Source organism: Eubalaena glacialis, chromosome 7 (genome assembly GCF_028564815.1).
Source record: "Eubalaena glacialis isolate mEubGla1 chromosome 7, mEubGla1.1.hap2.+ XY, whole genome shotgun sequence".
NCBI lineage: Eukaryota > Metazoa > Chordata > Mammalia > Artiodactyla > Balaenidae > Eubalaena > Eubalaena glacialis.
Window position 1 is genome coordinate 61,433,845 of NC_083722.1, and position 26,187 is coordinate 61,460,031.

The 26,187-nt window shown below is 39.2% G+C and overlaps 1 protein-coding gene across 1 annotated transcript in view; it reads left to right on the top strand.

Annotated features, from left to right (window-relative positions):
• The first annotated feature begins 201 nt into the window (after positions 1-201).
• The window catches only part of PDCD6IP (programmed cell death 6 interacting protein), a 63,183-nt gene continuing 37,197 nt past the window's right edge, over positions 202-26,187 (top strand). Inside the window, exons 1-6 of the mRNA XM_061196476.1 lie at positions 202-553; positions 13,759-13,813; positions 15,313-15,382; positions 21,646-21,773; positions 24,089-24,242; positions 25,418-25,518. Coding sequence (XP_061052459.1) covers positions 345-553; positions 13,759-13,813; positions 15,313-15,382; positions 21,646-21,773; positions 24,089-24,242; positions 25,418-25,518 — 717 coding nt within the window. The 5' untranslated portion in view covers positions 202-344. The remainder of the gene's footprint in view (positions 554-13,758; positions 13,814-15,312; positions 15,383-21,645; positions 21,774-24,088; positions 24,243-25,417; positions 25,519-26,187) is intronic.

Sequence of the window (26,187 nt, forward strand, 5' to 3'; positions counted from 1 at the left end):
AGCGGAGGAAGAGTTATCTTTACGTGAAAGCACTCTGCCCACCTGCCGAGGAAGTACGGAGGAATGAGAAAATTCCGCCTGTGGAGAAAGCCGGCGCCGTAAGTCTGGGCGCAGGCAGAGTGGGGGCCCAGGTGAGCAGCGCCGGCGCCCGGACTCCCTCACGTGACCGCAGGCGGCGCGCCGACTGCGCCTGCGCGAGAGCTCCCGGAAGTGGCCGGATCCGAAACGCAGGCTGAGCGGAGCTCTGTCAGCCAGTCAGTCCGCTCGTCCGGTACCCCGCGCGCCTCGGCCTTCGTCGCCGTCCCGCGGTCCCTTTGGCCCGAAGGGCGGCCGAGGCGCTCGCCATGGCGACGTTCGTCTCAGTGCAGCTGAAGAAGACCTCGGAGGTGGACCTGGCCAAGCCGCTGGTGAAGTTCATCCAGCAGACGTACCCGAGCGGCGGGGAGGAGCAGGCCCAGTACTGCCGCGCGGCGGAGGAGCTCAGCAAGCTGCGCCGCGCCGCGCTCGGCCGCCCGTTGGACAAGCACGAGGGCGCGCTCGAGACGCTGCTGAGGTGGGCCTGGGGCCGGGCGGGGGGAGGCCGTCGGCGGCCTGCAGCTCTTCTTGCTTCCTCCGCTCTTCCTGCCTCCCTACTTCACACCCACGGCCCGGGCCGGCCGCCCTGCCCCTGCTTGGCCGGGCGCGTAGGTGTGGTCTGCATTCCTTCCTGCTGAACAGGAGCGGCCTTGAAGGCCGCGGGGACCCGACCCGCTTCCCCTAGCTGCCCGCCCTAGCCCTTGGTCCACCGAGGCTCGGTCGGTCTGCCACGTACTGCTCTCTCGTGCCACATTTACCCAGAACTGGTTTTCTTCACTTTTTGGTGGGGGGAGGGGGTCTCTGAGACTCCTCCCTTCCCCCGTTTTTGCATCACTGCAAAACTTTCTTGGCCAGGTTTGGATTTCGTAATCGTACTTGCTTGAGGGAAGTGGCAGAATTGGAACACTGGAACCCATGTTTATTACTTACTACACTGTCCACTTCGGAATGAGCCATCTTCCTAGGTTCATCGTAACCGAACGACAAATGGAGAACTCCATAGGTTAGGAGCTGCCATTGTTTGAAATTAAACTTGAGTGACATTAACGTTCAAGATAGGTTGCTTTTAATCAGTTTGTTCACAAACAGGTATGCAGATATTGGAGTAAATTTGTTATCTTAGCAAATGTTTATTGAGCTCAGGCTGTATTTAAGGAGAGTTCCTTTTGTAGTTCTTTCTAGTTAGGATGGCAGAACATTTTTATAGCACTTTATAGTTAAAAAAATTTCTTTGGCCCATCTTGTTAATGATCTGATTTCCTATGTGTAACATATTCTCCTTGTTTCACAGAAAAGACACAGCTGTATTAGGATGCAGGTAGGAGCAGCTCAGGTTAAACTAGCTTAGTAACTGAAAAGTCAAGGAATATTGCTTCCTTATCTTTAGGCATTCCAGGAGATCATCCTGCCTCCATAATGATTACCTCTTAGGAGAGCTTTGTTTCTCTATTGGGAGAGATGGCCACTGGCTCTCCTGTAATTACAGTGGTCTTAACACTCAGGATCTTGGCACTCCTGTAATTACAGTGGTCTTAACCTTCAGGATCTTAGGTAAGAGTGCTTTTCTCCTACACCCTGGTGAAAGTCCATGGAGGCCTCTGATTGGGTTGGCTTGTGCCCATGTATGATGGTGGGAAATGGCCTAATTTAATTGCCCTTGTCTGAGTCATTCTGCTGGTTTAATTTCTCCATGCATCATGGATTCAAACCTTTTTAAAAAATTTATTTATTTATTTATGGCTATGTTGGGTCTTCGTTTTCTGTGCGAGGGCTTTCTCTAGTTGCAGCAAGTGGGGGCCACTCTTCATCGCGGTGCGCGGGCCTCTCATTATCGCGGCCTCTCTTGTTGCGGAGCACAGGCTCCAGACGCGCAGGCTCAGTAATTGTGGCTCACGGGCCTAGTTGCTCCGCGGCATGTGGGATCTTCCCAGACCAGGGCTCGAACCTGTGTCCCCTGCATTGGCAGGCAGATTCTCAACCACTGCGCCACCAGGGAAGCCCAGCATGGATTAAAATAATATTAGTATGGACTGGGGAAGAGCTGGTTCTCCAGAAGGAGGATACTGAATAGATCGCTTAGAGAGATGATGGCCCCTTGGTGTCAGTTTTAAAGATAAGACTGTTGGGTTGCAAAGATCACTAGCTTGATACTTAGTATAAGCTTTTTAAAAAGCTAGGGCTTCCCTGGTGGTGCAGTGGTTAAGAATCTGCCTGCCAATACAGGGGACACGGGTTCGAGCCCTAGTCCGGGAAGATCCCACATGCCACGGAGCAACTAAGCCCGTGCGCCACAACTACAGAGCTTGTGTTCTAGAGCCCATGAGCCACAACTACTGAGCCTGCGTGCCACAACTACTGAAGCCCATGCGCCTAGAGCCCATCCTCCGCAGCAAGAGCAACCACTGCAATAAGAAGCCCGCACACCACAGCAAAGAGTAGCTCCCACTCGCCGCAACTAGAGAAAGCCCACGCGCAGCAACAAAGACCCAACGCAGCCAAAAATAAATAAATAAAATTTAAAAATTAAAAAAAAAGAAACATATGAAAAAAATTTTAACGTATGAATACTTAGCCATTCTTTAGAATTAACATACTTAAAAAAAATCTCCAATACAATTCTTATGTAGACATGAGTAGCATTCAGTGACGATTTTTCATTAGTAGTATTAAAAAAGCATGGGTTGTGGTATAGTGTACACATGAATACATTAGGTTTGGTCTCAGCCCTTAAGGGTGTGTAGTCTTCAGAGACTAAAAGATGAGAGAATAGTGAGTAGTGGTTCTGTGAAGTTTAAAACTTCATTCATTTGTTCATTCCTTTAGTCTTTTCCAAGGTGTAAATGTGAGAACTGTTCCTAGGTTCTAGGGCTGTTGAGGAGATAGTCTCTTTGAAACTGTGTTTCTTTAGTCATCTGTATTATGCTGTTAGCACATTTGTTCAACAACTACCCTTTTTTTACTTCTTGTTGTTCTAGGAGAGTTAGAGTAAACTAATAGATATTAGTACAGTCTAATAAATGGAGGTGTGTACAAAAGTACCTTTGGTATACGTGATGTAAAAATCAAACAATTGTGGGGTGTTCATCCAATCAAGCAGATTATCTTACTTTTAATAATTATATTGTGATAATTGTGTAAACTGAACATCAATTTACATATTTTAAACTTAATGAACTTTTAAATAAAATTTTAAAAAAAGAGGGTTTAATCTAATTCCTAAAGAATAGAAGCTAGCTTGGTAAGTACTGATACACAGCTCTACATATAGGTACAGTGACTTGCCTTTTTATTGTTACTAACTTCTAGATGACCTATTAAAATTTCCTAAAATATACATTTATGAGTTATAATATTAAGAGTGAGTGTCATCCTTTGTAAAGTGACTTTAACTACAAATTGATTAGGAGAGCCTTGGTAAATAGTGAATTTTACACTGGGTGATCAGATGGGAACCCTGCTGGGTTTTTTGGGGGGAAGGGGGAAGCTCCAGATACCAGCTTCCATGTCTTTTGTTGTGATTAGTTTCTTTAGAGAGAAAGCTTCCAGTCTCCTTCCATGAAAAAGCCTGGTTGTCAGCTTTCTGAAATTTGGTCAGGGGGAATGGAAGTTGAGGATCTCAACAGTCATGTATGCAGTTTTTTATATTATCTGTTTTAGTTTTATATTATTTATGTTGCTGTGTTAGGGGTGAAGTCATCTGTGTGTGGTAGATCTCAAATTATCAGTGAGTTAAATTATGATTTTAGGGCTTCCCTCGTGGCTCAGTGGTTAAGAATCTGCCTGCCAGTGCAGGGGACATGGGTTCGATCCCCGGTCTGGGAAGATCCCACATGTTGTGGAGCAACTAAGCCCATGCACCACAACTACTGAGCCCGCACGCCACAACTAGTGAAGCCCATGTGCTCTAGGGCCCACGTGCCTGAATTACTGAGCCCACATGCTGCAACTACTGAAGCCTGCATGCCTAGAGCCCAGTGCTCCGCAACAAGAGAAACCACTGCAATGAGAAGCTTGTGCACCGCAACGAAGAGTAGCCCACGCTCGTTGCAACTAGAGAAAGCCTGTGTGCAGCAATGAAGACCCAACACAGCCAAAAAATAAATTAAAAAAAAATTATGATTTTACTCCGTGTGGAAAGTTGGTGGATGGGTAGTTCTGGTAGCCTAGGGCTGGTGTAGTGGTTCTGTGAAGTTCATCAGGCTCAGGCTCTGGCTCCTGCAGTGATCTGCTCTGTAAAACCTAGAGTCCTTGCTCTCAAGGTCCAGATAGCAGTCATACCCAAGTTTTAGGAGGATGGAGGGGGGGAGAAAGGAGGCAGAGGGCTCAGCCTCCAGGATGTTTCCTGGAAACTGCCCCGGAATACCCTGCTCATACGTTATTGGCCATTATGTGTGTCCACATCTAATAGAAGGGTAGGATAGGTAAAGGAATTTTTTTAAAAAAATTTTTATCAGAGTATTCTCGCTTTACAGCGTTGTGTTAGTTTCTACTGTACAGCAAAGCGAATCAGCTGTACGTATACATATATCCCCTCTTTTTTGGATTTCCTTCCCATTTAGGTCACCACAGAGCATTGAGTAGTTCCCTGTGCTATACAGTAGGTTCTCATTAGTTATCTATTTTATACATAGTATCAATAGTGTATATATGTCACTCCCCGTCTCCCAATTCATCCCCCTCCCCGTATCCATATGTTTGTTCTCTGTGTCTGTGTCTCTGCTTTGCAAATAAGATCATCTATACCATTTTTTTAAATTGCACATATATGCGTTAATATACAATATTTGTTTTGCTCTTTCTGACTTACTTCACTCTGTATGACTATCTCTAGGTCCATCCACGTCTCTACAGATGACCCAATTTCGTTCCTTTTTATGGCTGAGTAGTATTCCATTGTGTGTGGTGTGTGTGTGTGTGTGTGTGTGTGTGTGTGTGTATATATATATATATATTATACCACATCTTCTTTATCCATTCCTCTGTTGATGGATATTTAGGTTGCTTCCATGTCCTGGCTATTGTAAATAGTGCTGCAATGAACATTGGGGTGTATGTGTCTTTTTTTTTTTTTTAATAAATTTATTTATTTTATTTTTCGCTGCGTTGGGTCTTTGTTGCTGTGCCCGGGCTTTCTCTAGTTGCGTCAAGCGGGGCTACTCTTCGTTGCAGTGCGTGGGCTTCTCATTGCAGTGGCTTCTCTTGTTGCAGAGCACGGGCTCTAGGCACGCGGGCTCAGTAGTTGTGGCACACAGGCTTCAGTAGTTGTGACTTGTGGGCTCTAGAGCATAGGCTCAGTAGTTGTGGCGCATGGGCTTAGTTGCTCCGTGGCATGTGGGATCTTCCCGGAGCAGGGCTCGAACCTGTGTACCCTGCATTGGCAGGTGTATTCTTAACCACTGTGCCACCAGGGAAGTCCCTGGTATATAGTATTCTTGTTGATATTTTTTCATAGTTTGTAATTTTAGTTTTCTTTAACTCGAGTCCTTTATGTAGATTTTGTAAAATTTCTAAATAGATTTGTGTGTCACTTTTTTGTGGGCTAATATTTAGTTTGCTGCATTATGGTAGTATCTTTTTCATTTGTAAAATAAAGTTGATGGAATTAGTTTCATAATTTCTGAAATTTTATCCCAGCACTAGTGTTTTACAGATCAAGAAAGAAAATATTGCTGTTCCGTTTTACTTCTCAAGCTGTTGCTTACATTCTGATTGTTGCTTAAGATATTGAGATAATATTAGCCCTAAAGACGTTGCTACAATTTGTTAATAAAATAGTGTGGGGAATATAAAGATATATAATACCTGACCCTTGGTCTCAAGGAGTATCTGTAGTAGCCAGACCTTAAATTGGCTCAGTAATTTTATTCTGCATAAATGAATGAACTTGAAAATTTAAAGGAAAATTGAAAATCTCTGCTTTTCTGTGTTCTGACTTTTCTAATGTTTAATAAATAAAATAGCTTGTCAGGACTTTTTTCATTCTTTGTAACCCTAGAGAGAATCTTCTCTCAGAATCTTCTGCACACAGGAGGTTTAAGCCACGCAGCTAGCTTTGTGGTGGAGTTAGACTAAGATCTTGACTTCTTGACTCCCTGACTATTTACTTTCTGCCATAATCTGCTGCAGTAGTACTTCATTAGTGATTCTTCATGAGGTACATTGGGCAAAGAAAGAAGTGTGAAAATAAGGTTCAGGAGGCATCTGTTAACTGTGATCAATATCTGGCCCAGCTCTCTTGTTTCTGTCTCTGGTTGGTGGGCTGGGAGTTGCCCAGCCCTCAATACTGGCTGGAGCTGGATGGGTTACGTGAATTTGCGTTGCAGTATCACTTTGCCTAACGTGGATTGGTTGTTCTCCGTCTTCACACCTTCCCCCTAAAAAAAACTTTAAAACTAGAATTTCTAATGGGAATTTGTCCTGTACCTATCATTGGTATATTAAAAGAAATATATTCATTTCCTTTTTATTTCCCCGTGAGATTTTAAACGTTGAGTTCTTAGATATGTGCTCTAAAGTGATTGAGTTTTATGAAATACTGGAGAACATGTAAAATACTTTTGAATAGTTGTAAAATAAGAATCTGTAGCTACCGTTTTTCCAACATGTGCAGTGTGTCCAGGCAGTATTTTAAGCTTTGAGTATGTATTGTATCATTTGTCCCTCATGCTTAAATTAAATGAGGTTTTGCCCTCACTTTAGGAAGGCTTTAGAGAGGTTGAGTAACTTGCATGCAGTCACACAGCTAAGAGTTGGTGGAGTTGGGATTCAAACTCAGGGCTGTCTGACTTACCTTTTTATGTTTAGGATGTTATAGTTAATTAATTTTTTTTTTTTTTTTTACTTATTTTTAAAATAAAATCTTTAACGGTACAGATTCTTCTTTTTTTTTTTGCTACGCCAGTACTCTGGTGTAGCATACTGGCTTTCCCTCTCCCCACTTGTGGAAAACTTGCAGCCTAGGTCTAATTTTTTTTTTTTTTTTTTTTTTTAAATGAAATCATTTGGGCTACCTCAATAATTCTTTTTTTTTTTTTTAATTTTTATTTATTTATTTATTTATTTATGGCTGTGTTGGGTCTTCATTTCTGTGTGAGGGCTTTCTCCAGTTGTGGCAAGTGGGGGCCACTCTTCATCGCGGTGCGCGGGCCTCTCACCATCGCGGCCTCTCTTCTTGCGGAGCATAGGCTCCAGACGCGCAGGCTCAGTAATTGTGGCTCACGGGCCCAGTTGCTCCGCAGCATGTGGGATCCTCCTAGACCAGGGCTCGAACCCGTGTCCCCTGCATTGGCAGGCAGACTCTCAACCACTGCGCCTAGGTCTAATTTGTTAGAGGTATACACTGGGATAGAATCTGCTGATTGAGTATAGCATATTTAAATGATAAAGAGAGGGGTGTGGTAGATTCTCTTGATCTACTGTTGTTCCCTCTCTAGAGAGCTTTGATAACTGAGAATTAGGCTGAACTATGAGGGTCGTATGTGGTGGAATTGCTTACTGTACTTCGTACTGTAGGAACAGCATTTTCCCTGTGGTACCTGCAGTTAGCAATGGCTATTTTCTTTTGAAAAGCATTAGTTGGTCTCTTTGTTGGAGTTTACTCCATATTATGAAGTCAGATATTATTGATTTCCAGTGACTGTTGTACAGTACTTATATTTCATTTTTTCATACTTATATTTCATATTATTTAACCTGCCTTAAGACAGCTATTTTACTTTGAAGATTCCATTGCGTATCTTCTAGTCATTTAAATGTAGGATATACACGCACTGCTACCCCACATAAGTTTTGAGAGTTGACCCCAAAAGCTTTGGAATAAATAGGGTAGGTATAAAATTTTAGTACATTCTATTTAGCGTTTCTTTTTTGCCTGATTCACTTGCAGAGCAAGTAGCTTCATTTCCTCCTACTTCCTTCCTTGCTGTCTGTAGAGCAGAGGTCGGCAAACTAAGGCCTGCCCAGCTGCCTGTTTTCGTATGGTCCAGGGCACCACTCTAGCGTTGTGAGCCTTGGAGAGCTAGCTGGGGTGCTCCCCTCTGCCCCATCCTCCCCTTTATTCCAAGTGTTTGCCTCTCTGGCCAATAGCCATGCCTCACTGCTGCCAGGGCTTGCTCAAGTGCCCTACACGTTGGGTTTTCTGCTTGGCAGTGAATGGTGTAATCTCACACCGGGACTTGGTGACGCAGCAAATTGCCCTCTCTCCTGCCAGCTGTACCAGCCGCCCAAGTTGAGATGGCTGGACTCTCTGGCAGGAGAGAAGGGCGTGCCGATATTTGAGTGTCACTGGGGCAGAGAGTGAAACGGACTGTATTAGCCACTACTCACCTCCCTCCCCTGGGCTTCTTGCCACCAGACTGGATCCTCTTCCCCCGGAGAACGTCTCCAGCTAATGGCAATTAGATAACTGTGTACTTAGTGTACCCACGATCTGAGATGGCCCAACCCAGGTAACAAGCGCACAGGGCAGGGCAGGAGTTTTCTCTCTTGTTATAACAAGTACCTACATTTTATCCTTAATTTTGCCTTTTTTTTGGCAAAGCCTAGAATAGCCCTTTTCAGAAAAAGTGTGCCAGTCCCTGCTCTATAACCCTGTCGGCCTCCTTGCACATTGTTGCCTCAGGGTCTTGGTACTTGCTAGTCTCTCCTTATGGACACGTTTTTTGGTAGCTCCTGTTTATTCCCAAAACAGAGAATCTCAGGTGTTACTTTTCAGAGATTAAAAAAAGTTGCTTTTTAAAAACTTTGTATTTTACTGATTCATTTGTTTGGAGCTAGCAATGAAACTGAGCAAATTGACCCAGTTTCTGTTACAATCCTTTGAGAGAAAAGACATTAAACAAAGTCCCGCAAATAAATATATTACCAACTGTGGTAAGTTCTGTGAAGGAAAAATTCAGGGGCCTAAGATTATAAATGGAGAGAGGAACTAATTTAGAAAAGGAGTGAGATTGAGTGGCTCTATCATTTCTGCCACCACCGTGGATCATCTGTTTACTGGATTACTGCAATAGCTTCCTGACTTGTCTCTACTTCTGCCCTGGCACACCTGCGAGTCAGTTTTCTACATAGCAGCCAGGGTGACTCTGTGAAAATGGATTAGCTCGTGTTACTCTTGTCCAAACCCTCTGGATGGTTCCTCCTCTTACTCTATAGTAGAAGCCAAAAGTCTTACAAGTTGTACTCAAGGCATCATTACTTCCTTGATTTAATCTCCCACTATTTTCTCCAGTGCTCGCTCTCTGGCCATATGCCTCCTTATCATGGCAGAGATCTTTTCAGGCATACTCTGGTCTCAGGTTTTTGGCACTTGCTCTTCCCTTGACTGGTAATGCTTTTCCCTCACATCCCATCACTTCCTTCATGCCCTCTCTATTATTCATGATTGTTAAAAAAAAATTATTTATTTTATTTATTTACTTTTGGCTGCCTTGGGTCTTCGTTGCTGTGCATGGGCTTTCTCCAGTTGTGGTGAGCGGGGGCTACTCTTCGTTGCGGTGCGCGGGCTTCTCATTGTGGTGGCTTGTCTTGTTGTGGAGCGTGGGGTCTAGGCGCACGGGCTTCAGTAGTTGTGGCACATGGGCTCAGTAGTTGTGGCTCGTGGGCTCTAGAGTGCAGGCTCAGTAGTTGTGACACATGGGCTTAGTTGCTCCGCGGCATGTGGGATCTTCCCGCACCAGGGCTTGAACCCGTGTCCCCTGCATTGACAGGTGGATTCTTAAGCACTGCGCCACCAGGGAAGCCCCCATGATGTTTTAAAATTTTTTATTTTTTACTTTTATGTAGTCAAATGACCATGTTATCTGAAAAAACTACAGCCTTCTCACCTCACCCCATACACATACCGTATCTCTCTCACTTCTTTAAGTGCCATTGCACTTAGCACTATCTACTTTAGTACATTTTTACTTTATCTTGTTTTGTCTCCCCCTCAAAAAGTAAGCTTTACAAGGGTGCAAATTTTTAAATGCTTATGTTCTGCTGAATTCCTATGTCCTAGAACTGTGTTTGGTGCATAGTAAACCTGTAGTTTATGTTTGTTGAATGAGTGAATGAATGAGGACAAGAAAAATGGGAAATTGTGATGGGAAAATTTCCAGGTATGGGGGAAAAAAATGGGTGAAGGCCCTTAGCCAGGAGAGAGCATAGAATTTTAGTGCATAGAATGTGTAGTGAATATTCTGAGTTGAGGCTGGAGAGTTGAATGATGAATTATGTCAAATGTTTTGGATGTAATTATAAGTATAATGGGAATCCAAGAATACTCTCGTACATAACCACAGTACAGCTTTCAAAATAAGGAAATTAACATTGATTGAATATTACCATTTAATCTACAAAACTTATTCAGATTTTGCTGATTTTCCCAGTAATGTTGTTTACAGGTCCAGGATCTAATCCCAGATCTTGCATTGCATTTAATTGCCTTTTTAGTCTCCTTCATTCTGGAATAGTTCCTCAGTTTTTCCTTGTCGTTCATGATGTTGGCATTTTTGAAGAGTACAGGCTACTTACTTTGTAGAATGTCCCTTAATAAGGGCTTGCCTCATATTTTCTTGTGTTTTATGCATTTTGGGGCTCTAGTACCACCCAAGTGATGCTGTGTTCTTTTTAGTGCATATTAGGAAAAACACGAGGTTGATTTGTCCCATTGCTGATAATGTTTAACTTTTATCACTTTGTTAAGATGCTGTCTGCCAGATTTTTTGGCCTTACAGTTAATAAGTTATACTACTTAGTATTTTGTGGGGAGGTACTTTGAGACTTTGTAATATCCTGTTTCCATCAAACTTTCGTGTTTTAGATTCCATTAATGATTTTACCTGAATCAGATATTATATTATGAAAGATGCCAAATGGTGACTTTTCTCACTTCATCGTTTCTTCTAGATTTATTAGTTGGCATTGTACAGTAGAGTAGAGCTTTCCCTATTCACCTGTTTGTTTTGTTTACTTTAGAATGGTGTTCTTATTTTCCTCCATGGGTTATGATTTGTTACTTATTTGAATTATTCTGGACTTGGCTAGTAGAAACTGCTTAAAGCTAGTTCCTGTGTTCTTCTGACATATCCTCATCATTTTTTGAGTCCTTAACTTCCTAGCATAGCTAGTTGTTTTAGGCTTGGCGCTTGAATTTTCTCAGTTGCAGCCATGGAGCCAGCAATTTCTCTAAGGACTGGCTCCGTTTAATGCATAGTATTATTTATCTGGCCTCTAGGTGTGCTTATTGCTACTTAGGTATTATTGCTTCTAGGACCTCTCAGCATATACACTTAGGAAATACACACACATTTATACCTCTTTTTGTATCTGTATTACATTGTATTAAAAAATGAGTTCACACTGTTACCTCCAGTTCCAATCCAAAGCCAGCGTTTCTTCTAGCTGTCTACCTTCCCATGTTTGTAACTCCTTTCTCTGGTAGTAAGAAGCCTGACTCCCATTATCTTCATTGTATTTGCCTAATTGCTCAATTCTTCCTCTGTGTAACCAAACCTGTGGCCGTGGCAGCCCCAAACTTGATCTCTGACATGTTGCTCCCACCCCTCTGGAAAACTTGGCCTCAGAAATAACAATTGCAAAGAACCGTGGTGATGGGGGTGCAGGAGCAGGGAGGTGATAAGGGAAGGAAGAAAGATTACAGGCCAGTTAGAAAGCTTGGCCTTGGACACCCCCCCAAACCCCTGGCTAGCTCAGAGGTCAGCCTGATAGGGGAAGACTGCCTCATGTTTGATAATCATTCTGGCTGCTGTGTGGAGAACACATTGAAGAGAATGAGAAAGGAGAAGAGGAGACAGGGCGATTGGCTAGGGAACTTTTGGATTAGTTTACTTTCAAGGGAGAGTGGAAGTGTTGACTGTGTAGCAGTGGTGGAGATGGACAGGAGAGGACATACCCAAATCATATGGGAAAGTTGGTAAACCTGTTTTTAATTAGTAGTTTACCAGAGGTGTTAATCTGCCCAATGGATATAAAGTTATCTTAATAAGAAATAGTATTTTTTTTTAAACTCATTTGGGTTTTTTTTTTTTTTTAAATTAATTTATTTATTTATTTTTGGCTGTGTTGGGTCTTCGTTTCTGTGCGAGGGCTTTCTCTAGTTGCGGCAAGCGGGGGCCACTCTTCATCGCGGTGCGCGGGCTTCTCACTGTCGCGGCCTCTCTTGTTGCGGAGCACAGGCTCCAGACGCGCAGGCTCAGTAGTTGTGGCTCATGGGCCTAGCTGCTCCGCGGCATGTGGGATCCTCCCAGGCCAGGGTTCGAACCCGTGTCCCCTGCATTAGCAGGCAGACTCTCAACCACTGCGCCACCAGGGAAGCCCCAGAAATAGTATTTTAAGATATACATTGGTTACCTAGGCAGATATTAGTTTGCTTTTAGCCAGTAATAGTTGATAAGTATTTTTCTTTGGTGGTAAGAGTTTTTTGTTGACAGTTTTTTCATTGCATGCATTTTAGATACAGGTTTACACATTAAAAGACTGCGTGGGACTTCCCTGGTGGCGCAGTGGATAAGGTGCTGCGCTCCCAGTGCAGGGGGCCTGGGTTCGATCCCTGGTCAGGGAACTAGATCCCACATGCATGCCGCAACTAAGACCCGGTGCAACCAAATAAATAAATTAAAAAAAAAAAAGACTACGTTAATTAACTTTAAAATGGCTGATTGAAATTGATTTGTGGGCCATTCAAAGTTAGCACGCATAATTTTAGTATACTCCAGTTGTATTTACATAAATGTGTGTAATATTTAGCTTTGGTAATTTTAAATTTTGACCGGTTTTTATATTTAATTAATTAATTAATTTTTATGGTTCTTTTTTTCTTCCTGTTTTATTGAGATATAATTGGCACATAGCACTGTATAAGTTTAAGGTGTACAGCATAATGATTTGACTTATATGCATCATGAAATGATGACCACAATAAGTTTAGTGAGTATCCATCATCTCATATAGATACAATATTAAAGAAATAGAAAAAAATTTTCTTTTCCTTGTGATGAGAACTCTTAGGATTTACTCTCTTAACTTTCATATAGAACGCACAGCAGTGTTCATTATATTTATCATGTTGTACTTGACAATCCCTAGTACTTACTTATCTTGTAACTGGAAGTTTGTACCTGTTGACTGCTTTCATCCAGTTCCCAGTCCCCTCAGCCCCCCACCTCTGGTAACCACACATCTGATCTCTGTTTCTATGTTTTGTTTGTTTGTTTGTTTTTGGAATATAATTGACCTACAATACTATGTTAGTTTCTGTCACACAACATAGTGATTTGATATTTTGGTACATTTCAAAATAATCACCACAAGTCTAGATGCCATCTATCACCATACAAAGATATTACATAATTATTGACCATATTCCCCACATTGTACATTCCATATTCGTAACTCATTTATTTTGCAACAGGACATTTATACCTCTTAATCTCCTATGCAGTAAGGAAAAGACAGCCTCTTCAATAAATGGTGTTGGGAAAACTGGACTACTTTCTCACACCATGCACAAAAATAAATTCAAAATGGATTAAAGACTTTTAAATGTAAGACTTGAAACCATAAAACTTCTACAAGAAAACATAGTACGCTGTTTGACATGAGCCTTTGTAATATTTTTTTGAATATGTCTCCTCAGTCAAGGGAAACAAAAACAAAAATAAACGAATTTGCTCTGTTTTTTAGATACTATGATCAGATCTGTTCCATTGAACCCAAATTCCCATTTTCTGAAAACCAGGTAAGTCATTAATTTTAATTTGTTTTTGAAGTTATATGATAATGGTAAATCACTCATTTCCTCCTACCCATGGTATTTTATTAAAATAAATCGTGCCTCTTCACTATCCCTAGGTTTTTATGAGACTTTTAAAATACAAATTAGAAACTTTTAAGCCCATTGTAAAGAGTCTCTTGGAAATTCTATTCGTGCCATTCCTCAGTCACTTCTGGGCTCATTTAGTGCATTGGACTGCATTTTTTTTCTTGTAGTTTTTAATCAGTAGGCTCTTTTGACTAATATAATCTGTGGTGCCCTTTCCTTTGGTTTTTACAGAATAAAGAAGGAAACTGTATGATTCAGGAAGTACTAATCTCATTTTATGTGCTTTAAAAATTATTTGCACAAGTTATATTTGCATATGAATTTGCAAATACTATGATTAGATGTTACACTATAAGAATGTCAATCTTACTTTCTCTTAAAGGCTAGATATTGAAAATGCTGATGATTTCTTAACAGTTTTATTTGGGAGACTTGTTAAAAGTTTTTAATTTGTGTGGCATTTCTAAATTTTAAAATAGTTTATACAAAATACTTTAAACATTCTTGTACTAAAGTTTTTACCAGTCAAATAATATGGTAAGATTTGCTTTAAAATACTCCAGGAGAAAAAGTATGTGTGTATTGGGGTTGGGGTTGGGGTTGGGAAGTGAGGGTAGATGAACCAAGAAGGGCAAAAGGCTAAAACTGCTGATGGGTGTATGGGAGTTCCTTGTGTTATTCTCTATAGTTTTGTGTGTACTGAAAATTTCTCTAATCTAGAATTGAAAAATTTTGTATTGGATTGCAATACATAATTTAAAAGAGGCTAAGTTCTTTTTAACCTTCATGTGTGGAATATTTTAGAGTAGAGTGAGATGCAGTTTTTAATTAAGTAAACTTTTTATTCGTGCACAACATACATACATAAAAGTGAACAGTATTATGTGTATAGCTTGAATCTTCAGAAAGTGAATATATGTGTATAACCACCACCCAAATCAAGAAATAAAATGTTGTCTCATTTTATCCTGGAAAGGTAACCATTCTCCTACTTTTGTCATCATGGAATAGTTTTAAATTTTATCTTCTAGGAAACCTGTAGAGCTTACTTTGTTGCCTTTACTTCTCTTGGCTTATTTGATGATCGTTATTAAGTATCTGTTCTGTTCAAGCCATTGTGTGTTTGTAAAGATGAGTAAGATTGTGTTTTCTGAAGAAGACAGTATGTATTCAGTTACTGAGGCAGAATGACCATTTGAAATATCCTAGTGCCAGTATCTTACTTTCAAAAAAGAAAATTTTATGGTCCACAAAAAGGAAAAGGAATTGGTTGGTTAGAGAAGATAGTATTTTAGATGGGTTGAAGCTTTTGTCCTTTTCTTCACTGTGGATTTTTCTTTGAAAGAGACTTAATATTTAATGAGATCCAGGAAGGTAACATGAATTTCTTTTCTTTTTTTTCTCTTGTTATCAAGATCTGCTTGACATTTACCTGGAAGGATGCTTTTGATAAAGGTTCACTTTTTGGAGGATCTGTAAAATTGGGTATGTAATTTTTAAATAAAAAATGATAGGAAATTTGTTCTAAATACTTTGTATTGTTTTAGGTTTCTAAAATTGCTCTCCTAACGACTCTTTGTAAATAATAAAAATTTTTATGTTTTCTTTTTAACTTCAACTTTTAATGAAACTTCCAAATATTTGTAGAGAGCCTACACCTTGCCAGGCACTGTCCTAGTTTTAAAAATGAATAAGATAGTTGTACTCAGTCAGGTTGGGAAGGTAGCTATCATTCTAAAATACTGTAGAGAGTATATTAGCCTGTGAACAAACTTACGGGAGCATAGATGGGGAAGTAGTTAATTCTGCCTGTTTGAATGCAAGTGATGTTTGAGTGAGGCCTTGAAGGATGAATTTGGTTTTTCCAGGTAGAAAATAACATTACAGGTAGAATATTATAACTGAAAGTCACAAGGCTTTTTGATCTACCAGCTCATCACGTGAACCTTTCTGTGTGTTAACTTTCTCCTCTGTGAAGTGGGGAATAGTACTGTGAAGTACTGTTTATTTCATTGGGTTCTTCTGTGGATTAAATGAGTGTAAAGTCCTTAGAACAAGGCTCAATAACTATTAGCTACAATCAATAATATGAGTATTATATTACATATGAAATACATATATATAATGTGTATGCATCATAGAATATATACTATATAATATTATATAATAATGTCATATAATATGTTACTATATGTAATACATATTGATATAATTATTGTTAAGGCTTGAAACCTTAGGTGAACTGGGGATTATGGAGGGTGAAGACATTGGAGAGTAGATTGTGAAGAGCTGCAAGTGTACTGTGAATTTGTACTCTTCCCTCTTATATGTTTATAGCTTATTCTACCCGGGCACTGTGGAAGGGGCTTTACACATATTATCTTACTAAATTCCTTCTCAGCCCAATGAGGAAAGGCACTGTTATCACCAGTTGCACAAACTGGTTTAGAAAGATTAAGTGACTTTCTAAGATCATATGGCAAAGATTTAATGAAGCCAGGTATAACTCCAGAAAGCCTAAGTCCAGAGACTAGAGAGAAACAGACCAGTTAGACTGGTGAGAGATGAAGAGATTTGACTAGGTGTAGTGTATGTGGGTCAAGGAAGGGATGGGTTTGAGAGAGGATTCAGAGATGAAACTGATGGATCTGCTGGCTGGCTGTCAGAAGAAAGAGTAGGAGTTGATGTTTGACTCTAAGGTTTGTAACTTGGTTTGACCTGTGGCTAATTATTCCTTTCAATGGACAGGTTGAGTTTGACTTTTCTGTGTTATATCTGGGTAGAAGTTTCTCTTTGGCATTTAGAAATAATATATTTAAAGCTCAAAAGAGGTCGAGATGTAGATTTGGGAACAATTTTCATTAAATGATAATAAATTTATCTCCTCTGTTAGATTGTAGATTGGGAAAAATATGAAAGCCAAGCTAGGGAATACAACGTTCAGGGGAACGAGAAGAAGAGGTTCCTGGGAATGAGGTTGAGAAAAGACTTTCAGATCTCAGAGGAACCAGGGTAAAATAGAGACAATGGGATTGAATGCCAGAAGAGTTTCAGAGATTGTGTCCAGTGGTTCCCAAACCTGGCTGCATATTACAGTTACCTGGGGAAAATGTTAGAAATACAGATTATATCTTTACAGACAAAGATACAGGATGCCAGATGTGATAGGAGGACATTTCAGGGTGGGCCACTGGAATTGATATCTTTGAAAATACCTTCAGGTGACTCTGATGTCGAAATGTCATTGACAGAGTCATTGTGGCGGAGGTCAAGAAATAGAAGGTTGTAGAATTCACTGGATTTGGCAGAGAAAGAAGTGTCACTAGGGGCATGCTGAAGTCAGATTGCGTCACGTCAAGGTGTGGACTGGAAGTGAGGAAGTGCAAGCAGCGTGTGTGGGTTGCTCACTTCAGAAAATATACAGTGAAGAGTTGGGGACAAAGGGAGCGTTACGCTGAGAGGGAGGCAAGGTCAAGAAAAGGACTTCTAGTGCTGCTGTGGCAAGCAAGTTGTTTGGCTGAGAATAAGGAGCAGGTAGCAGGAGAACCAGGAGACACTTAAGTGAGATAGGTTAAGTTGATGAACTGAGGTCCTAGAGGAATTGGGACACACAAAAAATTGAGAGCGTAAGTAAAGCAGGAGGTGGATCATCAAGGCATTTCTAGTAGCAAATATTGGGAATTAAATGTCCATCACTAATGTTTTGGTTAAATAAAACACAGGCTGCCCATTCATTAGAATATTGTGTAATTTAGAATATTAAGAATGATAATGCAAATACATATTTGTTGACATGTACATCTGTGTCCATTGAATATCCAATAAAAGGCCTGTTACAGGTGAGAGCTGCTGCCTTGAATTCATGTAACTCGGGGCCCCAGAGCTGGTCTCTTTGGAACACCTTTTGTATAGAAACCAGGGTGATTGCTGCTTCCTGGAGTTGTGCATTCCAGGCACCCTGAATATGATATAGTGTACTATTTGTGAAAAATTGGGTATGTGAACATGTATGTACTTATTTGTCAAGATATTCACCAAAAATTAGTGGGTAACTATGGGAGGATATTGAGTGATTTTTAATTTATTTTCTTTTGTGTGCGTGTGTGTTTAAACAATTGTTTGAATTTTAGAACAACTATTTTTATTTATAATCAAGCTGTTGTCATTTTGAAAAGCTTAATGAAAAAGAAGAGCTCAGGTAAAAAAACAAGAATGAAGTTCAATATTAAGAAAAAAGAGCTCTTTGAAGAAAGGAGAGTTGAACATTTATTTTAAAAAAACCCTGATTTAAGTTTAGATGTGATAGAAGAAATCATAAAGGAAAAAAGATTTAATTACAAGAAAAAGTTTTCACAAAATCTCTTATACATGAGAAATTGTCAAAATAAAATGACAGACAACAGCCTGGGATGATAATGTTTATAGGAAATATAATAGGCTGGCATATATATCTTGTATATAAAAAGTTTACTTTTATCTGTTGCTTGGAATATATTTCATTCTTCTTTAAGTCCACTGACTCTCTGTCATATATGCTGGATGAATTGCTTCATATTTAGACTATGACTTTCTTGTATGGCTCTGTGTGCGTGTGTGTGTGTTTTTAGAAGTTTTAATTGCTCCACCACCACACACATTCTGTGCTTTTATGATATTCTCAAGACTTTCCAAACTCTTGGTCTTATTATTTATCTCTCTGGACTCACCTTTTCCTGAGTGACTCTTCTGTTCCCTTTGGCCTCGTCTGTTTTCTTGCTTGAATCTGGACTGTTTGCTATCTAAAGCTGTTGTATAACTATTATCCTTTAGTTTAGAGCCATTTTTTTCTGGATATTGTGTCTTCCTGTTTTGCTGGAATATACTCTTAAGTAACTTTCTCAGAAAAGGTCAAATTTCTGAATCTCTTCTTTGTGGAAATGTCTGTATTTTGCCCTCACATGAATTTGGTTTGAAATTCTGCTTAGGTCAAAAACCTTGGAGTCACTCTTGACATTGTTTCACTTCATTCCCCACAGTCAGTGAATTCATCAGCAAATCCTATCAGATTTTCTTTTGAAAGATACTAAAAATCCAGTCACTTCTCAGCACCTCTGCTTGTGCCGTTCTGGTCAGAGCCACCATCACCCCTCGCACTTACTGCAGCAGCTACCTGTCCTAATCTCTGGCCTCCACCACTGCTGCTTCCCCACAGTCTGTTGTCCACCGGGCGGGCTGAATGTGTCTCTGTTCAAAACTCTGTTGACTTCTTGCCTCACTCAGAGTAAAAGCTAAAGCTTTACAACAGAGTTGGCTCCCTTTCCTCCCTGACATCATTGCTTCCCATTTAGTCCCTTCTTCCCCTTTTTTTAGCCATACTGGCTTTAATATATGTTGAATTAATTAGAATCATGTTTCTTCAGAACCTGAAGGCATTGTTCCCTTGCCTTTTACTATCCAGTGTTACTGATGAAAAGTCTGCTGAGTATTCTTTTGTAGGTGACCTGTTTCTTTTTTCTTGGGAAGATTTTTTACAGTTTTCTCTTTGTACTTCATGGTTAGAAACCTCAAAAGATCTAATTGGCTTTCATTTGGGGTATGGCATTTTATTGTTGGCCCTTTCAGTTTGAAGACTCATTATCTCCCTTCAGCCCTGGGAAATTTTCATACATTTCTTCGATAATTTCTTCTTCATTTTTTCCTCTCTTCTGTTCAGAATGCTGTATTAACCGACGTTGATTGTTCTGAGCTACTCACTCACAACTTTTACACGTTTCATTTTGTTTTCTCTTTATGGGCTGCCTAGATATTTTCTAACCTTTCTTTTGAAAAACTTTTAGCCATCAAGTTTTTAATTTCCAGGGGCTTTTTCTTATTCATGGATTGTTCTTTTTTAAATAATATCCTGTACTTGTTTATGGATGTACCGTCTTTGAATCTCTTTAAGGATGTTAATGTGGATCTTTGAAATGTTTTCTATTATTGGAATTGTTTACTCTGGGCTCAAATTTTCAGTTCACCTTGATCTTTATTTTGCTGCATGTTCTACTCATATCCTGGTTATTCTAGATTTTTAATACATTTATTTAAGAAAGTAGGTTAGAGTAGCTGGTGTGTATGTCTGCTTTACTTTATGGTGAGGAGGCTAGAATTAGGTTGGAGGCAAGCTAAAAGTTGACCATAATTACAAGGGAGACTACTAAAATGCTACATAACAAGGAGGGTTTTACTTTATGGCACTATTGTGTGGCACAAACACACAGCTGTAGTGTTGTTCTGATTTTCCTAGATGGTTTGTTCAGTATTTTTTGTAAGAAGCCTTCTGATTATTTTGCTTGGTGTTCAATACCTGGCGCATTATGTAAGACCTTGAATGGCACTATGATTGAATTTGTTCTTTTTTTAAAATTTTTTTGTGGTTAAAAAAACCCGTAATATAAAATTTACTATCTTAACCAATTTTTAAAATTCTTTATTTTTTTTTTTGGCCGCACCACATGGTTTGCGGGATCTTAGTTCCCCAACCAGGGATCGAACCTGAGCCCCAGCAGTGAAAGCTCCAGTCCTAATCACTGGACCGCCAGAGAATTCCCTGTCTTAACCAATATTAAGTGTACAGTTCAGAGGTGTTAAGTATATTCACATTGTTGTGAAACAGATCTCCAGAACTTTTTGATCTTGCAAATCTGAAACTCTCTACCCTTTAAACAACAACTCCCCTTTTCACCCTTTCCCCAGTACTTGGTAACCACCATTCTACTTTCTGTGCCTACTTTAGACACCTCATATAGGTGGGATCATAGAGTGTCTTTTTGTGACTAGCTTGCTTCCCTTAGTATAATGTCCTCAAGGTTCATCCATGTTGCAGCATGAGACCTGATTTCCTTCCTTTTTAAGGCTAATATTCCATTATAAGTGCACACCACATTTTGTTTCTGTTCATGAATCAGTGGACACTTGAGTTACTTCCACCTTTTGGCTATTATGAATAATTCTGCTACAAACATGGGTGTACAAATATCTCTGAGACTGAGACCCTGCTTTCAGTTCTTTTGGGTTTATGCCTGGAAGTGGAATTGTTGGATTATCTAGTAATTTTAGTTCTAATTTTTTGAGGGACTTCCATACTGTTTTCTACATGGCTGCAACATTTTACATTCCCACCAACAGTACACAGTGGTCCTAATTTCTCCACATGCCTGCCAACAACTGTTATTTTCCATTTTGTTTGATAGTAGCTATCCCAGTGGATGTGAGGTGTGTAGATTCTTGGTCAGAATTGTATTTTAACCATATAATCTTCTATACCTCTGAGAGATGTATTAGCTGGCCTTCCATGTGTCACTCCTTTACGCTAGGAGGTGCTTGCATTGGCATAGGTTTGTAGTAGTGAGGAACTGGTTTGAATGTCATGGGAAGATATCATTTTGAGAGAGGTGATGGAAAAATGGAAAGAATTTATTCTAATTGAATTTGAAATGACTTGAATGACTTCTCATTTTGAATCTGACTAATAGCAGTGTGGACGTAAAGGGAAGGAAAGATTAATTTATTGATCCTTGAGTTTTAGGTGATGAGAATATTGTTGTGGAAATAGATGCCTGGCAGGGCAGCTAGGAATATGGGAGTGGTATTATGGGTCAGAAAACAGGTCTGGAAACTTGTTTTTGTGCAAGCCAGTGGGATAGAGGTCATAGTATTTCTCTTTGAAATATTCATTTTCTTTAGAACAAAAATCATCTGATAAATTTTTCCTTCTCAATTTTTTACAGCTCTTGCAAGCCTAGGATATGAAAAGAGCTGTGTGTTGTTCAATTGTGCAGCCTTAGCTAGCCAGATTGCAGCGGAACAGAACCTGGATAATGATGAAGGATTGAAAATCGCTGCTAAGCATTATCAGGTATGCAGAACAGTAGTTACTACATAACCATCAACACTAAGTTGGATTAAATTGAAAATAATTTGCATTTAGGTTTATAAATGTTTCTTTACACACAGATGCTTTCTTGAAAAATAATGTACTTTTTAATGGATTGATACATATTTTTTTTTCTTTTTTTTTTTTTGATACATATTTTTGAAGCCCTTAGATAAACTACTTACTTGTGGACCCAGCTCTGTTTTTCCTCACCATTGTATACCCAGCACCTAGCACAGTGCCTGGCACATAATAAAGGCTCAGTAGATGTTGGGAGAACAAATGATTAAATGTTTTGAGGTGAAATCCTTGGCAAGTCCCTTTTAAATAAATGACCTCATTTAAAATATTTGTACGTTAGTTTTACATAATTTTTCTTAGAGAGACACACTAAAAATTTTACCAGTGTCACAAAAATTAAGACCTCTTGGCAAGAAAATTTTAACTCTGAGCTTGTGGAGCGGTCATAGTTAAATGTGGTCAGATGTGTAATGTTCTTAAGTTAGCTAAATTTAGATTTTAGATACAATCATTTACTAATATGGCATATTATTTGGGGGCAGTATGTTATTTACTCAGCTTTTCTTTTTTGTTTCAATTTAAAAAACAGTAAGTGATTATTGTTAAGTGATATCTATAATTATGTTTTCATGTTTTATATTCCTTTATAATTTACAGAGTATGTTGATGTTCACATAAACTTTTTGATGCATGTTATATAATGCCATTTTCATTTTACAGACAAGGAGACTAAAGGGCAGAAGTGTTAATAAAGTGGTCGATTGGGGTTTCAGGTGTTCTGATTCCAAATTTTATGGAATTCCAAATGCTTCTTATACTGTCCCTCATGGCTCTGGAATTTGCTTGTCTCAGAGGTGGAGTTTGATCTTTCCCATTGTTTAAGTTTAGAAGAGAGGTGAAGAATGCTGTTCTAAGAAAGTGAGAGGAAAATGTACTTTAAGCACACAACATGCTCCCAATTTTAGATGGGCACAGATGACAAGCATGGTGCATATACCTTTCCTTTGTGAGGCTATAAATGGCAAATATTTTAAAATGTGAAAGTGAAGTAAAATTTTATTTAATTTTCCATTCATTGTAACTCCATTAGTTGGCATGTGAAATCTTAGAGGGCATTCTGAATTACTGAGGATATGTTCCATTCTGTGAGTCACCTCTGTGATTCACAGCAGGGTCCCCTAGTGTGATGGAAAGAGATCCTAGATCCCTGTCTAGGCTGTTTGCTGCCAAGAAGCTCTGTGCCCTTGGCTAAGTGCTTTAAACTCTGTAGGTCTCCAGTCCATATTTGTGAATGAGAGACTGGATCCCTTGCAGTTCTAGTCTGTGATTCTGTGAGTTTACTAAGCAAGTCAGCTGATCACTCCTTGGAGACATTCTAGTTTTATGATACTTCATGACTGCAGCAATCATTGATGTTTACTTCAGTACAGTTAACCTTGAGTTAGCTCTGTGTAGCGTAGCTGCATAACCCCCAGCACATTTAAAAAAAAAAAAAAATTTGGTTGCACTGGGTGTTAGTTGTGGCTCACCAGCTCCTTAGTTGCGGCTCCAGGGCTCCTTAGTTGTGGCACATGGGCTCCTTAGTTGTGGCATGCGAACTCTTAGTTACGGCATGCATGTGGGATCTAGTTCCCTGACTAGGGATCGAACCCAGGCCCCCTGCATTGGGAGTGCAGAGTCTTATCCACTGCAGTACCAGGGAAGTGCCCCCCAGCACTTTTTAATCCCAGACTGCCACCTTTCTTTTTCCCAGGGTTATTTATTTCATAAAAGTGAAGTTATTTTAGTGTTAACCTCAGCGAAATATAATTGAGAAGAAAAATCTGATGGGGAACATTTCAGCAGGGAGCTCTGAAAGCCAAATAAAAAATCCGCAGCAATGGATAGTCATGCTGTTCCCCAGAGGACTAGGTATCAGTACTATTTAAGGTTTCCCCTAAGTATGGCATGTTTAATTATTTGAGAGATGAATTTGGGACCAAAGCAAGAGCATTTCAGGACTAAAAACATTTTAATAATGTTTTTTTCCCTGCCTTTGTTCTCATGTTAGTTTTGAGGAAGTATTTCTAAAAAGTTTAATCAATTTGTCCCATCAGTTTACTTTGTTTTTTACTGCACTTGACTTTAATGTATGTTAAATCTCTTGTTATTCTATAGTGTTTTAGAAAACTGTCCTTATTGTCTATAGGTCAGATGTAAGTGGTTTGTGTGTAACAGTAGAAAATTGTCTTGCTGAATTCTTACAGATTTAAAAGAAATTCTTTTCTTTCCTCTAGTTTGCTAGTGGTGCCTTTTTGCATATTAAAGAGACAGTTTTATCTGCCTTGAATAGAGAGCCTACTGTGGACATATCTCCAGATACCGTTGGGACTCTCAGTCTTATCATGCTGGCACAGGCCCAAGAAGTATTCTTTTTAAAAGCCACGAGAGGTAATTCCAGTTTGTCCTCTATTTTGTTGCATGTGAAAAGAAGTGACAGGCTTTTAAAATAAGGTGATTGTAATATGTTCAACATAGAACTTTCCTCTTTGAATTTGACCCACGGATTATTGAAAATTTTCTGCTTTCCTTTTCTGACCTTAAGGTGGTACAAATGCACATTTAAGAATGTAGGCTGTGTTTGAAGTCTTTTATGAAATATATAGTTACTGTCTTAAAACACTGAACTCTGGAATAGTATTTATATAGGTTTGTAATATGTCAAAAATTCGTTCATTCAGCAAATAAGTATTGGGTTCAACTGTGTGCCAATCCCTGTGATAGGCTCTAGATAGAGTTAGCAGACAAACAAGATTTCTGTTTTCTGGAAGCTTACAATTTATTGTGGGGGAGGTGGTAAACAAGAAATTAAGTGGCCAAGGTAATTTTAGAGAGAGAGAATTGCTATGAAGAAAATAAGATGTGATAATGACTGGTGGTCTGGCAATTGGGTAAGGATGTAGGGGGAGTCATGGTATTTTAGATTCATCATTCAAGAAGAGTTTCTTTGAGGAGGTCTTGTTTAAACCAGACTTAACTGATAAGAAGGAGCCATCCAGGCAGAGTCCCTGGCCCTGTGAATGAGGGAATAAGAACAATTCTTATAAGGCATGTGAGTTAGTATGAGAGATTAGCATAAGCCTGAATATGTAAGTACAGAGAAATTGAAAATAAGGGAGCAGTCCATCAGGTGGAAGCTAAATGAACTGGAAAAGTTTTTCTTTTAAAATAACAGCTTATATTGAGGTAGAATTCATAAACAATAAAATTTACCCTTTTAAAGTATACAATTCATTAGTTTTCAGTGTATTCAGAGTTTTGCAACAATCACCATTATCTTATTTTAGAACGTTATCATTACCCCCAAAAGAAACCCCATACCCACTGTCAGTCACTCTCCATTCCCCCTTTCCCCCAGCTTCTAGCAACTGCTGATCTATTCTGACTCTTTGGATCTGCCTGTGGAATAATTAAGTTGTATGCAGAAGAATTGATTTCATCAATAAGAATTTTTTAAGACAAATGTACAAACTTGTGATCTCAATGTCTATACTGAGTTATTATGATATATCAGATTATTTTATATTTATTTTCATTATAATGGTCAATTTAATATTTTATTCCAGATAAAATGAAAGATGCTATCATAGCTAAATTGGCTAATCAGGCTGCAGATTATTTTGGTGATGCTTTTAAACAGTGTCAGTACAAAGATACTCTCCCCAAGGTCAGTTATTGTTTTTGTAAATACTTGGTTGTTTTGCATGTGGAAATATTTGGACATTTTTGTGTATAAGAAGCAAATTAAAAATTATGTTTTATAAAGAAATTTGAAATTTAAGGAGAGGCATTTGAAGAGTATATTTGTAGAAACAGTTTTTTATTTAAGATGCATGACAAATTCTCTTTCATATTTAGGGGATGCCTTTGCTTCCACTCTTTACTAAACTTGTTTTTCCAAGCTAAAACTCTTGCTGGAAAATTTTGAACACCTGTCTCCAGTAATTTTATCAGATAAGGGCATTGTGTAGTTTTGAATCATTGGTTATTTGGTACAGCATGAGTACTTGAGCATGTTGATTATTCACCCTTTTAATTATTGTCCTGTTTTCTTAAAGATGAATCTTAAAGCGCAAAAACAGACATAAAGACAAAAGGAAAAGGAAACTTAACAAATTCATCCAGTACTTTGATTAGAATTAAGTTTTGCCAACAGGGCTAGAAAATTGGGCTGCTATTGGACAGCTAAGGAAAACAACCATCTAAAACCATATATCACAGGAAGTATTAATTGTTTTAATATAAACCTTTCTGAAGTGGCATTTGAAGAGACTAGTCAGTGATGATCATTTGTAAATGACAAAGCAGATGATTAGACTAAGAAGTAAATTCAGAA